General features: G+C 44.2%; 1 protein-coding gene across 5 annotated transcripts in view; it reads left to right on the top strand.

Annotated features, from left to right (window-relative positions):
* The window catches only part of scml2 (Scm polycomb group protein like 2), a 65,402-nt gene that overhangs the window by 5,900 nt on the left and 38,074 nt on the right, over positions 1 to 21,428 (top strand). For 3 of the 5 annotated variants that reach the window (XM_031896132.1, XM_012957288.3, NM_001079134.1), the window contains 1 exon segment: positions 8,144 to 8,249. In XM_031896132.1, the coding sequence (XP_031751992.1) occupies positions 8,216 to 8,249 (34 nt within the window). In that variant the 5' untranslated portion in view covers positions 8,144 to 8,215. 5 annotated transcript variants of the gene reach the window in all.

The following is a 21,428-nucleotide window of genomic DNA, read 5'->3' as shown; positions in this document are numbered from 1 at the left end:
TTACATCTGCTGCATATGTGAGTTTGTTTATCACCTACCCTAGAATGAATTCTTCCTCCTGAAGAAGAGCACATGTTGTGTACACTGAAAGTCATCTTTAACTTTTCGGAATATCTGCCATCTTTATTTTTGCACATTCATCTTTTAAGTCTTCATAGCATCTAAAGGTCATAACTTGACTGCGAGAAATATTTTCCATTTTCAGACTGTGTGGTGACAGGCAGTAATTTCCATGTGACGTTCAGGTAAGCTAGCTGAGAATGAGTCTGTTTTTTTTCTGTGCATTTACTATTTTAAACATTTACCTAAGAACTGGAACAATGTGTATTATTATCTGTAACCTATATAGTACCAGCATATTATATAAAATGTTTTAACTGACATATTTAAATTGGTTCCTGCTGCTGTGGAGCTTACCATCCAGTTTCCCTACTTCAGGGACACGTATGCACAAACAGTTATTTTTACCAGAATCCAGTCGACCTATTCTGTATTTTTAGAAAGAGGGATGAGAGCTACACAAACAATAGGAAAACATACCTGCTCAGAAACTGCTATGGGCAGAATTAAATCCAATATTCCAGCACTACCAGCAATGTGCACAATGAGCAATGTGTTGGCTTGACCAAAAAAGTCTGGTAACTATTGTGCTGGTTTGTGCTTTAATGATAACCAAATTGTTTTGACAGATTAGTGATGCAACTGTAATAGAAAGTTTACTTTATATTTTTTTATTCACATTATATTATTATCAGCAGGTAGCTGGTACCTGGTCCGTTGACAACTTATATTTGTATTGTACTTATTGTTTCTATAATCTAGCAAATATAGATGCAAACTGTGTTCAATTGCAATTTTAATTTCCGTTACAAAATCACTTTAAAATCATTGACATTTTTAAATAATGTACAGGTATGGGATCTGTTATGCAGAATGCTTGGGATTTCATGCTTGGGATATCATTTGGATCACCATACCTTAAGGGGCTGATTTACTAACCCACGAACGGGTCGAAATGAGTCCGATTGCGTTTTTTTCGTAAAGATCGGTATTTTGCGATTTTTTCGTATGTTTTGCGATTTTTTCGGCGTCTTTACGAATTTTTCGTTACCAATACGATTTTTGCGTAAAAACGCGAGTTTTTCGTAGCCATTACGAAAGTTGCGTAAAATCTTGCGATTTTTCGTAGCGTTAAAACTTGCGCAAAAAGTTGCGCTTTTTTCGTAGCGTTACAACTTACGCGAAACTTCGCACCTTTTAAGCTTTAACGCTACGAAAAAGGCGCAACTTTTCGCGTAAGTTTTAACGCTACGGAAAAATCGCAAGATTTTACGCAACTTTCGTAAAGGCTACGAAAAACTCTCGTTTTTACGCAAAAATCGTATTGGTAACAAAAAATTCGTAAAGACGCCGAAAAAATCGCAAAACATATGAAAAAGTCGCAAAATGTTCGTTTTCAAGTCAGAACTTTTCCAATTCGGGTCGGATTCGTGGGTTAGTAAATCAGCCCCTAAGTCTACTGAAAAACATTTGAATATTAAATAAACCAGATGCAGTTGTGTTGCCACCAATATAGATTTATGCAGCTTTTTTCAACATTATGGTAATTGAGTGAGCCTTTATGTTTAGAAAAAGCGTCCCTTACAGTTTCAGCCTTTTATGTCAGTTTATAGCAGCAATTTGCTATACTTCATTGGCTTTTGTTTGCAGTAAAGTCTGTTTCCTCTTTTCTGTAATGTTGCTCTGTAATGAGCTGTATATGAGACCTATTAGATGTCACTATAAATTTGTTTTTTCAGTATTGGATTTTATTGAGTTTTCTTTGGCTGGTTTTATTCTGCTGTACAGCTTTTACACATACAGTTATTACTTCATAAAGCAGTTATTATTTCAGTTTTCAAAATAGCTGCTATCAAAGTATTTTGTATTGAACTTGAACTTGGCTTGAAAGTATGGCATCCTCAATGGGTTAACTTGTCAAGCGTGAAGCACAGCAGTTTAATATGAATCATATCCAAATACTCTGCAGAATCAGGAAGATACTATAAGGAAAAATATGTTATATTTACATTTAAAAAAACTCTTGAATAGTTTTAGAAATCTATGAGATCTGTTATGCAGAACCCCATTATCCAAAAAGTTGTAAATACTGCTTAATGTAGAAACTGAAAATGCTTTCAATACATTTACACATAATTTCAACTTTTTCTTTACTCTATCATCAGGGTTTTTTGGTTTTGTTGCATAATCAATTGCAAAAAAATGACAGGTAGTTGATTAGATCTTTAAAACCTTGCTTTAAACAGCACTTTACTAGGGGCAGCAAATACACTCCCCTGCATCAGTCTCTTCTGGGCAGATGTTTTCATAATGTAGTATTCCTACTCAAAAGTAATAAATATTATTTACATTTGATTCACCCATTTTAAATACTTTTTCTATGGTGTATAAGAATTTAAGTATTTAGTTTAGTATTTTTTTTAGCAGCGCAATCATCTTTGTGTGGCCTTTGAATTAGTTGGGGATGAAGCATGCTGGCAGGAAAAAACTTTTTCCAAGGTGAGCAGCCCCTTTTTGTTGACTGCATACTACTTTAAACCCTGGACTTCCAGGCCAAAGCTGCTGTGCCAAAAGCCCCATATACCGTATATACTCGAGTATAAGCCGAGTTTTTCAGCACCAACAATGTGCTGAAAAATTAACCCTCGAGTCCCTCCAACTAACACCCTCTGCTACCTGATTCCCTGTGGGCTCTTCTCTGCTCCACTGCTTCCTGGTTCCTTGCCCCGCCCCCTGGCGTGACATCACACGCTCCCTGCTTGCAGCTCCGGTGTCTGTGTCTAATGGTGAGGGGGAGGGAGAGCATTTACAAGCAGGCAGGAATGGAACTGTTTGAGGCAGGCAGGCAGGCAGGCAACGGAGCATCAAGCCTGCATGCTATTGAGGTGAGGAGGGAGGGAGCTCCTTGAAGTAAACCTCAAGCTGAATCCTCTCAGTTTTTGATGTGCTCCTTTTGATAGACAGGTTGAGGAGCAAGGCAGGCATTAATGAGTGATGACTTCTCCAGGTGACCCTGCTAGAGGAGGCAGTAGGGGGGAGCCTGGCATCTCGCATACTGATTCCCTGCACGTATTTGTTCAGTAAGATTGATAGATCCTAATTTTATTGGAATTTATTTTGATTATTGAAACTTAGAAGCTGCTGCATTTCCCATCCTAGGCTTGAACTCGAGTCAATAGGTTTTTCCAGTTTTCTTAGGTAAAATTATGTACCTCGGCTTATATTCGGATCGGCTTATACTCAAGTATTATACGGTAACTACTTTAAAAAAAAATAATATCTTTAAACTATTAAAAAAATGTTAAATGCATGTTTGATTACATCCTCTTTAAAAATATTGACTTTGTTTGACCCACGGTACCTAGGGTACTTCAAACCTTTCACGGAGAGAGTTTAAGGGGTGATTGATTGTTTCTACATTATTTTCATTATTAAAATGCCTTTTAGTACTTCTATTTGATTTTATTTCGATAAAGCAGTATTTCTGTAGTGCACATTTAAAATAATATTAGGGTGATGCCACACGTGGCGTAGGGCTGATTTTTTCGGCAAGCGGAAAAACGCTTGCCGAAAATTCAGCCCTACGCCTGCTACTTGTGCCTGCACCCGAATGAATGAGATACGCTCGGGTGCAGGCACATGTAGCCGATATACGCATGAAAACGCGAGAGAATGCAAAGTCTCGCGTTTTCATGCGTATATCGGCTACATGTGCCTGCACCCGAGCGTATCTCATTCATTCGGGTGCAGGCACAAGTAGCAGGCGTAGGGCTGAATTTTCGGCAAGCGTTTTTCCGCTTGCCGAAAAAATCAGCCCTACGCCACGTGTGGCATCAGCCTTACATGTCAGCATGTGGATTTTATAAAAGTCATTGGAGTTTACAGCATGCATCAGCATTGGTTACTAATTCAAAATCCAGAATTTGTATTGCACAGTAATCTGAATAGCTAGACCATATCATGTAACCGAAGAAAGTATAACATATAGTATACTTTTTTTCAAGTACAGGTGCTTTTTTCTGTCTTGCCATTTTTATTGCCATTTACAGTTGTCTCGCAAAGGGGTACTGAGAATAAATATTATTTATTCTGTAGGATAGTGTTAATAACCTCTGTTAACATTAGCCTGGGGTAGAGCAGAAAATCCCTATGGATCTGTGCCAACCATCCACTAGGATAAATATTCTTAAAATGGTATACTTACCCAAGCTATTACTTTTTTCGGCAATGCACCTGCTTACCTACTCAAAGCCATACTGAATAAAGTCGACAGAATAACCACCACCTTCATCTGGGCAAATAAGACACTATTAGCCAGATTGATGCTTATTGCTAATGATGAACATCTGGGCCTTGCTATGTTTGATTGTACACTATATTATTTAGCGTCGCAACTGGCTTGTGTCAGGGACTGACTTCAATTTGATACAGAAACCCTGCTACATTACTAGAAGCCTTCTCAGTAGGATATATAGAAGCACTAGGTAATATTTTCCATAGACAAAGAATGGACCTCCAGCAATTTGTACCGGTCATGACCGCTACACTAAAAACCTGGGAGCTTGCACACAAAATTGTAAACCCTGAGGGAAAGCTACTGTCCCCACTGATACCCTTATGGTTCAATTCTAGACTTCCTGAATTCAAAGCAATACCAGATGTTAATTACTGGGCATGTCTGAAAGTCTGGAAACTACTCCAGGGGAATCACTTCAAAACCAAACCCAAATGCAGGAGCATATGGAACAGGATTACCTGCCCCTGCAACTAAGGCATATATACCAGAGACAATTTCAGTCCCAGTATTGCATACTCTGTATTGAAGAATAATCGTTACCACCCCAGTGCCAGAAAGATAGTATCCAGCACTTCTAAGCTTTTGCTAAATACATTTGTGGACCCACTCCCTGGGAAATTCTTAACCCACCATTAGATGAGTCAGAGTGGGAAGAGGTACAAGATGAAATGCAACATCACCTTATCAGCAGGAGAGACCATTTGTTTTTATTTCAAAATTGTACAGCAGGTCTATCTTACCCCCCAAAAATTATTTCAGATGGGGGAAAGACCCTCTCCACAATGTCTACAATGTGGGGCTGATAATGGTACCTTTTATACATGTTATCTGGGAGTGTCCTCCAGTCCATAGGTACTGGCGAAAGGTCCTATAATCCCTCACTGGTGAACTATCATTGCCAAGTGTAATTTGCTCCAAGGTCTGCATATTGCATGTAGTTCATGGTTTGTTACCCAATACGCACACCTGCACTTTATTATTTTTTCATGTGTTCTATGCAAAGAAATTAGTGGCCATGACTTGGATGGGCCCCACGGTTCCAACTGTATCAAAGTCCTAGTGAATAGGCAACTCGAGCTCTATAAGTTAAAGGAAAACTGTACCCCCAGAATGATTACTTAACCAACAGTTTATTTTATGTTAAGTGACCTAATAAAGAATCTCACCAAACTGACTCCTATTGTTGCCGGTAGAAATGCATTTCGGAGCATTTATTTGCCAGCCGTTTATCTGCGACACTGCATCATAGTCTGACCATCTGCTCATCATTGCCATCTACAGTACAAGAGAACGCTCCTTTGTAAAATCTGAACAGTGACACAGATTAGTTATGTGCAGGTCAACAAATGTCGGCTCGAATCCGATGTCCTGACCCTAAACCTCCAAGTCTCTATTTATAAACCCACACCCGACCCTCTCTGATGAAAGGGACATGTGGGCACAAAACTATGAATACTGACATCAAAAGCGTGGCATTGTAAGGCCGCTGCTGGGTCCCGCAGGTTTCAGCCTGGCCTGCGCATCACTTATACTGATGTAGAATTTGCATGCAGTAGGACATGAGAAAGACGTGCTACAGCCAGTAAGCTAAAAAGGCACATGCTACAAAGATTTAGTCACACATTGGCCCCTCAAATTATGCCTGCTGTGTACACTGGGGCAGGAACAGCCCATCCCCATCTGCATTAGTGTAGTATTGAGCTATGCAGTAATTTGCCAAGGCCTGCCAGAAGGCACCGCCAGCCCACCCTCTGTGCTACTGTAGGACTATGTGTACAGTGGATATAAAAAGTCTACACATCCCTGGTAAAATGTCAGGTTCCTGTGCTGTATAAAAATGAGACAAAGATAAATCATTTCATAACTTTTTCCACCTTTAATGTGACCTATAAACTGTACCACTCAATTGAAAAACAAACTGAAATCTTTTAGGTGGAGGGAAGAAAACCAAAAAAACTAAAATAATGTGGTTGCATAAGTGTGCACACCCTTAAACTAATACTTTGTTGAAGCACCTTTTGATTTTATTACAGCACTGTCTTTTGGGGTGTGAGTCTATCAGCATGGCACATTTTGACTTTGCAAGATTTGCCCACTCTTCTTTGCAGAAACACTCCAAATCTGTCAGATTGTGAGGGCATCTCCTGGGCACAGCCCTCTTCAGATCACCCCACAGATTATCAATCGGATTCAGGTCTGGGCTCTGGCTGGGCCATTCCAAAACTTTAATCATCTTCCGGTGAAGCCATTCCTTTGTTGATTTGGATGTATGCTTTGGGTCGTTGTCATGCTGATAGATGAAGTTCTTCCACATGTTCTGCTTTCTAGCAGAAGCCTGAAGGTTTTGTGCCAATATTGACTGGTATTTGGAACTGTTCATAATTCCCTCTATCTTAACTAAGGCCCCAGTTCCAGCTGAAGAAAAACAACCCAAAGCATGATGCTGCCACCACCATGCTTCACTGTGGATATGGTGTTCTTTTGGTAAACATATTTTTTAGAATTATGGCCAAAAAGTTCAACCTTGGTTTCATCAGACCATAACACCTTTTCCCACATGCTTTTGGGAGACTTCAGATGTGTTTTTGCAAAATGTAGCCTGGCTTGGATGTTTTTCTAAGTAAGAAAAGGCTTTCGTCTTGCCACTCTACCCCACAGCCCAGACATATGAAGAATACGGGAGATTGTTGTCACATGTACCAGACAGCCAGTACTTGCCAGATATTGCTGCAGCTCCTTTAATGTTGCTGTAGGCCTCTTGGTAGCCTCCCTGACCAGTTTTCTTCTCGTCTTTTCATCAATTTTGGAGGGACATCCAGTTCTTGGTAATGTCACTGTTGTGCCATATTTTCTACAATTGATGATGACTGTCTTCACTGTGTTCCATGGTACATCTAATGCCTTGGAAATTCTTTTGTATCCCTCTCCTGACTGATATCTTTTAACAATGAGATCCCTCTGATGCTTTGGAAGGTCTCTGTGGGCCATGGCTTTTGCTGTGGGATGCAACAAAAAAAATGTCAGGAAAGACCAACTGGAGCAGCTGAACTTTATTTGGGGTTAATCAGAGGCACTTTAAATGATGGCAGGTGTATGCTGACTCCTATTTAACATGATTTTGATGTGATTGCTTAATTCTGAACACAGCTAAATCCCCAGTTAGAAGAGGGTGTACACACTTATGCAACCACATTATTTTAGCTTTTTTGGTTTTCTTCCCTCCACCTAAAAGATATCAGTTTGTTTTTCAATTGAGTGGTACAGTTTATAGGTCACATTAAAGGTGGAAAAAGTTATGAAATTATTTATCTTTGTCTTATTTTTGTACAGCACTGGAACCTGACATTTGTGTGTAGACTTTTTATATCCACTGTAAACTTGGCCAGTGATTCTTTTAGTACTTACAAGCATTTGCAGCTTTCACAGCAATGCCATCCTGGCTAAAGTCATTGTTGTGATAGCTGCAAGTGCTTCTAAATACTAAATGAAACTCTGGTCAAAATTCTACAGTAGCACAGAGGGTGGGCGGCTGTTATTTGAATTAAATGTACTTTATCTGTATAGTTTGTTTTGTGCATTTGTTTTTGTACAGTTTGATTCTAATGCCTTTTGAATACACAATGAGACAAGTATGTGGCTACTTAGTGGTTACAACAGTGTATCTGGCATTTGCAATATGTATTAATCAGCGACATTTTCCACCTATTTATATATATTTTTTGCTGTATATCATATTATAACAAATTGATTTTATATTTTACTAGTGATTTTACTTCTGTTCCTCAGGAAACTGCAATAGTGATTAAAAATAAAGTCAAAACAAACCTCTGCACTGGATTGAAGGCAAAATCAGTGTCCATGATGAAGTCTAACACGAAAAAGACTGCAAAAGGTAAAGCCTATTCTCTCTAAATGGATGGACATGGAATGTTGGGTAACAGGGTGATATGTAACTTGTTCAAGATTAGTGTTAAAATATCTAATAGAATCTTATTCACAACTGATATGTTTGTATAAAAATTTGACTTTAAAAAGGAATTTTTTTAAAATGATTTTTTTTTTTGTAAAATCAAAAAATATTTTTATTTGTCTGAACTGCTTTGCCTTTTCGACACATTTTTTAAAAGACATTGTATGATTTACACATTAGTCTGTTGAGTATAATTCTGTGAAATACACATTCTGCAGTAAAAAAAGAATATTTATTAGCACTCATAGCACTAAAAACAAGATAGCAATGATAGACAACACAATAAAACCAAAATGAAACTAATAGAATAAAATTGATAGTGAGCATCCTTGCTTGTTGTGTTATTTTTACTACTTGCAAACGTGGCTAAAAGTGGAATGGGGAGTAGGCAAGGGACTAGGAGGGGCAAAAAACATCTGCAGTCATTTAAAATGTGTTGGATATTGTATTTTAAAAATTTTTACTGCTCTCACACAGTTATTTTGTTTGAAAACTCCACATTCTTAGGCTTGTGATGTGGTTGCTCAGGGCTAGACAAGTGGAACAAAAAGGGGTTTAAGGTGGGGCTCTGGGTGCTGCACTTTTTTGGTGGTTCTTAGGAAGGCTTCTAATGGACAGGTTTTCTGTCTCCACATTTGACTGACATCTGAATAATCATGGTTTGATGTAACTGCTACCCAAGGGTTCCACTTACAGAAATTCTTGATTTGCCTTATCACCTTGCTTTGTTTGTGGCAAGTGTCAGGACCTGCTCATTCTGATGTACTTCTTTGTCAAGCCTCTGGAGGATTTTACTGCTCTTACTTGATATGTTTCTAGTTTATTTTCTGTCTTTTCATCTAGTCTCTTAAGGGCTCTGGCACACAGAAATGCCATCCCACCAGGGAGACTGTAAATCACCGGTGGGGGGAAACCGTGGTGATGCGTATGCCATCCCACCGCGATTTACATTCTCGCCGGTGGGATGGCATTTCGGGGAGATTTGTGCTCTGGCACACAGGGAGATTAGTCACCCGCGACATATTTCCCCGGACAAGCTGCCAGCTGTTTAGCTTTAAAGGAACTTTAAAAGCCAGCTCCTTCTTGCCAACAGTGCTTGATAATTTAGACCCATTCTAGGTCAGGGGCAGTAGTGGGTAGATAAGGAGTACATCCATGTGGGTAGGGCTGGGCGATATACCGTTTAATACCGAATACCGGTGTTTTTTTTTTTTTTAAAACTATATTCATTTTTCAGATACCGCAATACCGGGGTGTCAGGGTACTCACCCGTGCGGCCCGGTCTCGCGCGCCTCCTTGCATGCGCGCGCGTCCCGTTGTCCGCGGGATGTTGCGCACGCGCGTCCAGGTGCGCGTGCGTCAAAGCGCACGTACATGTCAAACCGTGCACGTCCGTGACGCGCTGACGGCGCCGGTTCTGCACATGCGTGGGGGGTATTTAAAGCTATCAAACGCCTCCTCATGTGCTATGTTGTCTGCGGCCTTGCCTGGGAAACTAAGCCTGCCTGATTTACCTTACGACTTTCTGTTGCCTTCGCTTGCCTGACTCTGATTTTCAATACTGCAGTAATTATTCTCTAATTTATTAGGAAATGGGGTTAACAATGCATGGAAAAAAAAAATACCGTCAAATACCGTGACACCGAAATAATTTTGAAAAATACCGTGATATAAATTTTTGGTCATACCGCCCAGCTCTACATGTGGGTGTATGCCACCACTATTCCTTATGGCAGTTCTGCTTGACTGCCACCTGCCAAGCTTAAAGGACATGTAAACCCCACACACAAAAATGTAATCAATGAACAGCCTCTTTGAAATCTTTCAATACCTGCCACACTGATTGTCCAGAGGTTCATAGTAAGGCTGCGACATCTCCTTAAAGGAGAAGGAAAGGCTAAGTCACTTGGGGGTGCCAAAATATTAGGCACCCCCAAGTGACTTAGATCGCTTACCTTTTACCCCGGGCTGGTGCCCCTGTACGGAGAGAACAGCACCAGCCCGGGGTAGCAGCGAGCGCTTCCTACTTCCTTGTTCGCTGCGCGCGCATGCGCAGTAGAGTGAAAAGCCGAACTTAAACAAGAAAGTCGGCTTTTCACTCTACTGCGCATGCGCCGGCCCACGGATTTCACCGGCAGAAGAAAAAGGATGGAGGAGGCGCTTCCTAAAGGTGCCCTGGGCTGGTGCTTTTTTCTCCTAACAGGGGCACCAGCCCAGGGTACAAGGTAAGCGATCTAAATCACTTCGGGGTGCCTAACATTTTGGCACCCCCAAGTGACTTAGCCTTTCCTTCTCCTTTAATCACTTAGATTTCCTTCTCCTCCTTTAACCTACTCGGCCCACTCCCTCGGGAATTTGCTTTGGCTGTTGGCTTGTGGGCATTCTCAGTTGTTCTAAGCTCAGGTTACTAAATACGCCCCCAGTCTAGCAGCCAGTGAAGAGACGGCATTGCTGGTTCCCATAGAAACTCAGCTCTAGCTGTTTGCTTCAATTTTTTTCTCCTGAGCTCCGCTTTACCATTACAGTGCTCAAACAAAGACAGTTCTGCCTGTGTGAGCCTGTATTCTTGATGAAATGTATGCTGAATAAGGGTCTGTGTGTGTATGCTGTTTGCAGATTTAAATGTAACTGATTATGTATCAGAGGAAAAATGGCCACCGGGTGAAAGCTGCTATTTGCTTTAGGAAAATGTGATGGCGCTGGCAAATGGAAGGGATATATGCAGTACAAACGATGCCATTTTGGTGGGGGAGATGTGCCCAACTGATATACATTGTAGGCAAATGTAGGCTTTACATGTCCTTTAAGGCCTTTACTTCCAGTCTGACTTTGTTCCAGTGTACCAAGGAGCTGCTATTACTTCACACTCAAACATACTTTAAAAGGGCAGGTGTTGGCAGTTTGGTATTTAAACACATAGGTATGTGTGCTGTGTTAACTATTTAACTATCTACACCAGGGGGCTCAAACTCAATTTACCTGGGGGCCGCAGGAGGCAAAGTCAGGATGAGGCTGGGCCGCATAAGGGATTTCACAAAAAATTGGCTTTCAAGGAATAATGCAAGGCACGGCGGGCGGGAGCTGCTGATTGCGGAAATGACGTTATGCCATCATAACAGTTATTATGGGAAGACGTTCTGTGTGCACAATTAGCTCCTTAGCATCTAATTGTGCACACAGAACGTCTTCCCATAATAACTGTTATGATGGCATAAAGTCATTTCCGCAATCAGCAGCTCCCACCCGCCGTGCCTTGCATTATCCCTTGAATCGCAATAAAAATCGCGATCCATTCATTGCTTTTGAGAAGGCGTTGGTGCGGGCCACAAAATATTGTACCGAGGGCCGCGAGTTTGAGACCCCTGATCTACACACTCGCATAAATAAACTATATAAGCTAATTGCAGATCTTAAGCTCACAGTAGCACTGGATATTATGCTTAGTCAATAAATCAAGCCACTCTTAAAGGTGTAGTTCACATTTAAATTCATTTTAGTATTATGTAGGCTGTGATGTTGTGAGACAATTTGCAGTTGGTCTTTATTTTTCTATTTATGTGTTTTGTTTAGTTATTTAGCTTTCCGTTCGGCAGCTCTCCAGTTTAATATTTCAGCAGCCGTCTGGTTAGAGTCTTATTTGCCATAGAAACCAGGAAGTGGTTTGATGAGAGGGTGGACTGAATAGAAGGATATGTAATAAAAAGCAACAGTAAAAATAAATATAAAATTATAACCTGACAGAGCAATAATTTTTTGTCTGCTGGAAGTCAGTCTCTTACATGCAGCTAGGGAGTGGAGAATACTAGAATTCATGGGCCACCAATATCAAATTTATCCAGACATCTCTCCAACTACCTTGCAAACATGGACAGCACTACAACCTGTTAACAATATTCTTTGACAACATAACATACGATATACGTATGAAGTCACTCCATAGGGTTGTACAAGGGAATCACCTTGGATCTGAATTTTCCCTGAAAAGGGACAGCCCCCCCTTCCCGTGTGAAAAGATTGCCTCAGAGATGGAAACCCCTCTGCAACTCACACAGGGGCAATATTGGGGACTGTCAGTGTTGTTCAAGTATAAATGTAGTTCCAATTTCATATTGTTTCCAGAACAGATACAGTGTAAATAGAGTGCCAACTTCATGTTTTATGGCCGCGAGTATTAATATATAGCCAATTTAACATTCAAAGGCTAGGTTACAAACCTTTGACAGCAGTGTGCTACGCACCCCAGGGTACTCATCAGAGGCTCCTGGACAAGGGATAGGGTTTATAAATGAGAACTGCGAGTCCCCTCCTGAGCCCTTTTGTTGCAGAACTGGCTTGGAGTGGCAAAGTTTGCATTGTAGTATTAATCATAATTGGTTTTGCTCCACAACACATCTTGCAGGAAGTGTACAAAAGTGTACAACATAATGACTAACATTACTAACTACAGGAGCGACATACCTCCCAACTGTCCCGATTTTCGCGGGACAGTCCCTCTTTTGACGGCTCAACCCGCAGTTCAAACTTTAAATAACCTTCCAAATTTATTCAAATGGGAGTGGTATTTAGGGGTGTAGCTGCAAAAATGGGTGTGGTCAAAATATTTCACTGCTGCGCACGGCATTCTTTTTTGTCCCTCTTCCAATTTTCAAAATGTTGGGAGGTATGGAGCAATATAGTTTCCAAATAAAACATTTTCAGTACATTCTGCAGCATCAGGAAGACTCTGCCTGAAAAATACCAATTAAATTACAAAGCAGCTGTATTTGGTGGGTTCAGAATTGAGTACAGGTTTCACCCTGCTCATGGCACCCTTAGTCCAGTCACACAGGCCAGTAGTCATTACCTGCCTTGCTGGCACTCTCATTCTCTGAGACTGAACAGCCACAGGAATATTTAGTATTGCAAGTCACAATATAAAATCAAACTTTTAATTACATGTTTAGCAAGCTATCAGCAAAGGATTTGGTGAGGATATTCAAGCCATTCAAAAATGTTTTTACACTACAAATTTGTTGAATAAGCAACCAGAGTGCCCCATGCTATTTGTTCCATGATAGGACCTGGCAAAATGATAGAAGCTTAATTTTCTGCAGCAGGTAATGTCACCAATATGTCAGTAAATTTAGTTAAACATTAATTTAACATTCTCCCAACAAGTCAAAGGCCTCATATACAAAACGGTTGAAGAAAAGGTTTCATTATACGCAGATGATACATTACTGTATCTTGCCGACCCCCACAACTCATTTACATCTGCAATTCAGATAATCAAACGCTTCGGCACATTCTCGGGACTGCAAATTAATTGGGAAAAATCCATAATTTTCCCCGTAGATGGACAAATACCACAAATGACAGACCCAGAATGCACCCTCAAAATCACAAATAACTTTAAATACCTAGGAATACACATTACCAAAGACCCAGACCTATTCCTGCAACATAACCTGTATCCACTGCACAACCGGTTTAAAGACACTCTTAAAGGGGACCTGTCACCCCAAGAAACAATTCCTAATTGTTTTCTATTGTTTGTCAAGCAAAATAAACTTCACCTACACTGTAGAAATTATTTTAATCTTATTTTCTTCAGCCTTGGAATTTACAATTGCAGCAAGTAGGCAGACACTATTTTGTGGACACTGTTATTAAGGCAAGCTTTGAATCCTGCCAAAATCTTTTTTCTATGCCAGTATGGGGGGACCTGATACCCATGTCCATGACCTGGTTAGGAAGTTAGATGGTGAGGAGGGAGGGGGAATGTGAGGGGAACAGCAACATCTAATAAGTTCTGAATTGAAAGTGAAAGTAACTGTCTGCCCCACCTCTATGCCTAAGGCATAGAGGCGGGGTAAGCAATATATGATTGACAGCTGGGAATTTTAAATGCTTTTATAATGGTCATTGATGTGTTAATTAAAAAATGGCTTTTGGTTTCATATTTAATTTGAAAAGGGCTTTTATTATACAGCTTTTTATGCCTGGGTGACAGGTCCGCTTTAAATTTTGGACAAAACTACCCTTAACATTAATCAGGAGAATTAATATACCGTATATACTCGAGTATAAGCCGAGGTACCTAATTTTACCTAAGAAAACTGGAAAAATTTATTGACTCGAGTATAAGCCCCTCAATGGTGCAGCATGAAAAGCATCCACATACCGGTATACAAAATCTTTAATCCCATAACTAAATATGGCAAAATATGTCAAAGACATCAATTTCATTTGCAGGGCCACTTTAAATACAGTAAATTGCTGTTCTGGATCTCACTTCAATGAATACAAAATTATTCTATATAAATTTGATAAAACAACTACTGTGCCACTAGCCATAAAGCTTAGCAAGTTATGTAAACCTCTCATGATATAGAGACCAGTACATCTCTCTCTCTTTTTTATTTTTTCATTCATGACTGTACATAAGCCTGAGAAGAACTGCATATGCATAAAGAGCTTCAGAGGGGCCTCTTGTGTCAAAGACATCAATTTCATTTGCAGGGCCACTTTGTACTTTTTTTTACTATTCATAAATACAGCAGGTACACTTGTTAGAGAGATTCTTTTCCCCAGTTGGGTTGCTTGGTGTTACTTTTTATAGTAATGCAAACAATAGAAAACATCACAAAAGCCAAGGAATACTGTCTGAATTACCTTTTCTCTAACAGGTGTCTGTGGGACACAGGGACCATGGGTATAGAAGGTACCAGCAGGAGGCAGGACACTAGAAGAGGAAGAAGAGAACTAACCCCTCCTCCCTGCTGCTATACCCCCCAGTACTTCCTGCCTTCACCAGTTTTTTTCTAGTGTCCCACAAGGAGACAGGATCATCACATCACTCTTCAAGTATTTCTTCGGCCAGACTCATCTGGCAACAGGGGTTGTCCTAGAGATCTCCAACAGGAGACACTCTTTTCAGGCTTCCCCCTACGTGGGAAAAGTAACGGACGCTGGGGCACGTAAGTTTTACAAAAAACTAGCCCTGCAGATACCCTGCCTCTGAACACAGAGTGCAGAAGCTGCCCAGCGCTTCCCAGTGCCATGGCCTGGCTTAAAACTGCCTCTAACTCAGTAGCCCTGCTCCCTGCAGGCTACCCAGCCCGACCAACCCCCCCTTTTTTTGTACTACTCTGCCTTCTCCATTGTAGCCATACTCCCAGCACAGTCCTTACTTAAACCGCTCCCCAGATCCCCCTTAATCAGTACTGCCTTATTCCTGCCTCTGCCTCCAGCCCTGCTCTCCTCTTACCATCCATCAATGCGGCTCCTCTGTCCCTTCGATTCCCTTGCGTTCGCCATGCGTTCCGCCATGCGTTCCGCCATGCGTTCCACCATGCGTTCCACCTTGCGTTCCACCATGCGTTCCACCTATGCGTTCCACTTCCTGCTCGGCGCGACGTCAGTAATCTTCGCGCCACTCTTCGCGCGCTTTTCCTGCACTGCGCTCTCTCTCTCCTCTTCGGACCGCACGGCAATCTCGCTCTCCATCCTGAACAGAGCAAGAAAAAAGGGGCAATTCTCGGCAGAGGCTCTGGCAGTAGGGGATCACAGGGACCACGGTTTACCCTCTTATTTTCCTCTATTGCAGGAGTTAGGCGCTGGCTAGAGGGAGAAAGGCATAGAGGGGGTTGGGCAGTCATTGGGGCTGTGTGTGCGTGTGCATTCTTTATGTCTCTGTCTTGCTGGCTATGCATTCTCAGCATTGAACACTCCTCTCCCATGATACTTATACTTCATGTTTCTCATAATTTCAAGGGGTTATTCACTGGCATGTACTGACACCATGTACTAGACCTGTACTGGCACTGTATACTAGCTCTGTACTAGCTCTCTGTACTAGCTCTGTACTAGCTCTCTGCATTAGCTCTGCATTGCAATACTCAGACACGGGTTGTTATTACTGACTTGTACTGACACCTTTTTCGGCACAGCACTCTTACTGCGATTGTACTATTTTACCGCACAGTACCACGCTACTTGTTCTGTTCTGCATTAACTTTTCCTTCCTGCACTAACTCCGGTACTATGGCAGAGGGCAATTCAGGGGGTCCCTTTTCCAGAGGGGCTTCCAGCTCCTCCAAGGTAAAATTCCTGGCCTGCGCCAGGTGCTGTAAACGCCTACCCTCCGGCAGAAAGGAACCATTATGCTCCTCCTGCTCCAAAACTACGGCTGAACCTGCTTCCCAGGCCCAGGACCCTACTCCACCTGTCCAAGCTGCAGAACCCGGGGATGAGCCTACTCCCGCAGAGACGCAAACAGCACAGACACCTACTGTGGCGCCTATCCAGGATCCTCCGCCCTGGGCAGTCTCTCTCTCCACGGGCATCCCCAAACTAGCCGCATGTCTGGACAAGCTCCTGGATAAGCTGGATCGGGAAGACTCAGACCCTCGTCCAAGGCCCCTTAAACGCCATGTCCCCATACACACTGAGGACTACAGTGACTCCGAATCACCTCAACCTTCAGCCGACTGGGACGGACCATCACTAAGTGAGGGCGAAATTTCCGATGACGATGACCCTGCTGACGCCGAAGAACCTTCCAGATCTCCGTCAGAATCCGTAGACTCTCTCATCGCGGCAGTCATCTCCTGTCTAGATCTCAAGACTCCAGAGTCTCAGACCTCAGCACAATCACTTTTCAAACGCCAGAAAAAGCTACTATCCATGTTTCCTACTCATGAACAGCTAGACAACATTATTCAATTGGAATGGGATCAACCTGAGAAGCGCTTTCAAGCCAATAGGAGGTTCCAGCGCTCCTACCCATTTCCACAAGAATCTCTTCACAAGTGGTCCACGCCACCTTCAGTCGATGCACCTGTCTCGCGCCTTTCCAAGAACACTGCCCTTCCGGTCCCTGATGCTTCCTCATTCAAGGACTCCATGGACAAAAAGACGGAAGGCTTCCTCAGAGCCGCGTTCTCAGCGGCCGGAGAAAGTCTAAGACCGGTCCTGGCATCAGCATGGGTATCTCGGGCCATCCAGACCTGGTCCGACTCCCTTATCGAGGGAATCAATTCTGGCGCCCCCAGACAGGAATTGGCGACCCTAGCATCTCAAATCAAGGACGCCAACGAATACATCTGTGAAGCATCTCTGGATGCGGCTCAAGCCATTAGCCGCACCTCAGCTCTCTCGGTAGCGGCACGTCGTTCCCTATGGCTTAAACTGTGGTCGGCCGACCTCTCCTCCAAAAAGTCCCTAACTTCCATTCCCTTCAAGGGCAAGCTCCTGTTCGGCCCTGAGCTGGACAAAATCATCAGCCAGGCTACCGGGGGAAAGAGCACGCTACTCCCACAGCCAAAGAACCGTACCTCCTTTCGTCGAGGACGCTTTTTTCGAGGAAGGCCATCCAGGCCATCATCTGCATCATCATCCAGGGACTTCCAATCCCAGTCCTCCAACAAGCCTAGATTCCAAGGCCGTCCCAAATTTTCCTGGCAAAATAAGAAGCCTCGCGGCAAGCCCTCCGACAAGTCCACCACAGCATGACTACCTCCCACAGGACAACACCCCGGTGGGAGGCAGACTTCGCCTATTCCGAGACGAGTGGCTTCGCCTCACTGCCGACCCCTGGGTACACGACATAATCTCCTCAGGTTATCGGCTCGAGTTTGTGTCCAGACCTCCAAACCGTTTTTTCATGTCAAGACTCCCTCCGGATTCAAACAAACGCAACGCCTTCCTCTCCGTCATCCAGGACCTGCTGGACGAAAGAGTGATCGTCCCCGTCCCTTCGGGAGAAAAATATCGAGGTTTCTACTCCAACCTCTTTATCGTTCCAAAGAAGGACGGATCCTTTCGGCCCGTCCTAGACCTGAAGCACCTCAACGCCTTTATTCGTTTCTCTCGCTTCAAGATGGAGTCTCTCCGGTCAGTCATCTCAGCCATGAATCCAAACGAGTTCCTGGTGGCCCTGGACATAAAAGATGCCTACCTACACGTGCCAATTTTCCCTCCCCATTGGAAGTTCTTGCGGTTTGCACTCAAAAACCAACACTTCCAGTTCACCGCACTCCCCTTCGGCCTCACCTCGGCCCCCCGGATATTTACCAAGATCATGTCGGCGGCCGCAGCCTCACTGAGGTCACGAGGGGTCTCCATCACACCATACTTGGACGACCTACTTCTCAAAGCCCCCTCCTTACCAGCAGCCACATCCCAACTCTCCCTGGTCATGCAATCTCTCACCGTCCTGGGATGGAGGATCAACACGGCAAAGTCCAGACTAACACCTTCCCAACGCATGCCTTTCCTAGGCATGGTATTCGACACGGCGGAGCAGAGAGTGTTTCTCCCACTGGAGAAGATTGCCAGGATCCAGAGCCTTGTCCGTCAGCTCCTACGCAACCCCCAACCCTCCATCCGCCTGGCCATGCAGGTGCTGGGGTCACTTGTGTCCTCCATAGAAGCAGTTCCCTTTGCCCAATTCCACCTAAGGGCCCTACAATGGAACATCCTGGATCAATGGAACCGCAGCTCTCTTCCCAGCCGATCAACATTCTGCCCAAGACGAGAGTGGCCCTGACCTGGTGGCTCAACCAAGCCCACCTGGAAAAAGGACGCTCCCTACAGGAACCCCAGTGGCTCATACTTACCACGGATGCCAGTCTCCAAGGCTGGGGCGCAGTCCTGGGACACCTTACCGCACAGGGAACCTGGACGGCTGCGGAAGCCCGCCTTCCGATCAATATCTTGGAAATCAGGGCGGTACGCCTAGCTCTCTACCATTGGCAGAACCAACTCACAGGGCGCGACATCAAGGTCCAATCGGACAACGCCACCACCGTCGCTTACCTCAATCACCAAGGGGCACGAGGAGTCGACAGGCCCTCAAAGAGGTCAGCCGCATTCTAACGTGGGCAGAAGCGAGGGAAGTCCGCCTCTCTGCCATCTACATTCCCGGCCTCGAAAACTGGCAAGCCGACTACCTCAGCCGACAACGGATCGATCCGGGGGGAATGGGCTCTGAACCCCGGAATATTCCAAGACATCGTAGATCGCTGGGGCCTTCCAGAGGTGGACCTCATGGCCTCCCGTCACAACCGCAAGGTGACACAATTCATGTCCAGATGCCGAGACCCCCTAGCGTTGGCAGCAGACGCCCTAACGACTACGTGGGACTTCGATCTCGCATATGGCTTCCCGCCTCTCCCTCTTCTTCCAAGGGTCATCAGAAAGATCAGATCAGAGCGATGCACAGTCATCCTGATAGCTCCTCATTGGCCAAGAAGAGCATGGTTCACCGAACTGATGGCTCTCAGCAGATCAGAACCGTGGCCGCTACCTCAGACCCCCGATCTACTCGCTCAGGGACCAATCCTTCATCCCAATCCAGCCTTCCTGAATTGACGGCGTGGAGATTGAGTCGATAGTCCTCAGACGTAAAGGATTCTCCCGTGACGTCATACGCACCATGATGGCAGCCAGAAAACCCGTCTCTTCCAAGACCTACCACCGAGTATGGAAGACCTACAGAGACTGGTGCGAAAACACTGGCCACTCCTTTCAGGACCTATCGGTCCCTCGCCTCCTGTCCTTCCTACAATCAGGTCTGGACAAAGGTCTGTCGCTAGGCTCCCTCAAATCTCAGATCTCCGCACTCTCTGTGCTCTTCCAACAACGTCTAGCCATCCTACCCGACGTCTCCACATTCATCCAAGGGGTAGCACACATTTGCCCTCCCTTCCGGGAACCTCTGCCCCCATGGGATCTCAATCTGGTCCTTTCTGCCCTACAAACTCCTCCATTCGAGCCGCTAGCCACCATTCCCCTAGCCTGGCTATCCTGGAAGACCGTATTCCTTCTGGCCATCGCCTCAGCTCGCAGGGTGTCAGAAATCAGCGCACTGTCCAGTCAACCTCCATACCTGATATTCCACGAGGATCGAGCAGTACTACGGACCATTCCATCCTTTGTCCCTAAGGTGGTCTCGGCCTTCCACATCAACCAAGATATCACCGTTCCATCATTCTGTCCTAATCCGGCATCACCCAAGGAGGTAGCGCTACACTCCCTCGACCCAGTGAGGGCCCTTAAATTCTACCTACATCGCACCCGAGACTTTCGAGCCACAACCTCTCTATTCGTCCTCCATTCCGGCCATCGGAAAGGACACCAGGCATCCAAGACCACCATATCTCGTTGGATCCGGGAGACCATACGCAGAGCATACATCGCCCGCGGAAAATCTCCTCCCATTCACATCACAGCTCATGCTACCCGGGGCATAGGATCTTCCTGGGCCTTCAGAAACAGAGCTTCAGCCGATCAGGTCTGTAGGGCCGCCACTTGGTCCTCCATTCACTCTTTCACCAAATTCTACCAATTCGAGATCTTCGCAGCATCTGACGCGCACTTCGGTAGAAAAGTGCTCCAGGCGGCAATAAATTAGTCCTCCTATTTGACCTACTATCCGCTTCTCCCACCCTGAGAGCAAGGGACAGCTTTGGTATGTCCCCATGGTCCCTGTGTCCCACAGACACCTGTTAGAGAAAAGGAAATTTTGTGATACTCACCGTTAAATCCTTTTCTCTCAGGGTGTCTGTGGGACACAGGGCTTCCCCCACTGGAAGCGGATAAACCTTCTGAACTTCCTTCTGCCTACATGTACATAGTTTTCAAGTTGACTGTTACCTTGTGGTTCTTTGTGACAAAACTGGTGAAGGCAGGAAGTACTGGGGGGTATAGCAGCAGGGAGGAGGGGTTAGTTCTCTTCTTCCTCTTCTAGTGTCCTGCCTCCTGCTGGTACCTTCTATACCCATGGTCCCTGTGTCCCACAGACACCCTGAGAGAAAAGGATTTAACGGTGAGTATCACAAAATTTCCTTTTTGACACTGCCCATAAATATATCGCTGAACACGGCTACTGTATAATACCAACCTTTCTTGCTTGGGATCCTAACTAGATCTCGTGGGAGAAACATCACAATAAATATTTTCATGGCTCAATTTAAACATCCCATCTCCAGAACAAAATGCCTCAGGACTGTAAGTGTGAATGGCTTAGAGAGTGACAGAAAGGCTTCTTTTTTAACACACGCCACTCACTGTGTCCCATAATGTCCACATGCTGCTCCCTATGTGCAGCGGCGCCAC

This window comes from Xenopus tropicalis, chromosome 2 (assembly GCF_000004195.4).
Source record: "Xenopus tropicalis strain Nigerian chromosome 2, UCB_Xtro_10.0, whole genome shotgun sequence".
NCBI lineage: Eukaryota > Metazoa > Chordata > Amphibia > Anura > Pipidae > Xenopus > Xenopus tropicalis.
This window is presented reverse-complemented; position numbering and strand designations above follow the sequence as displayed.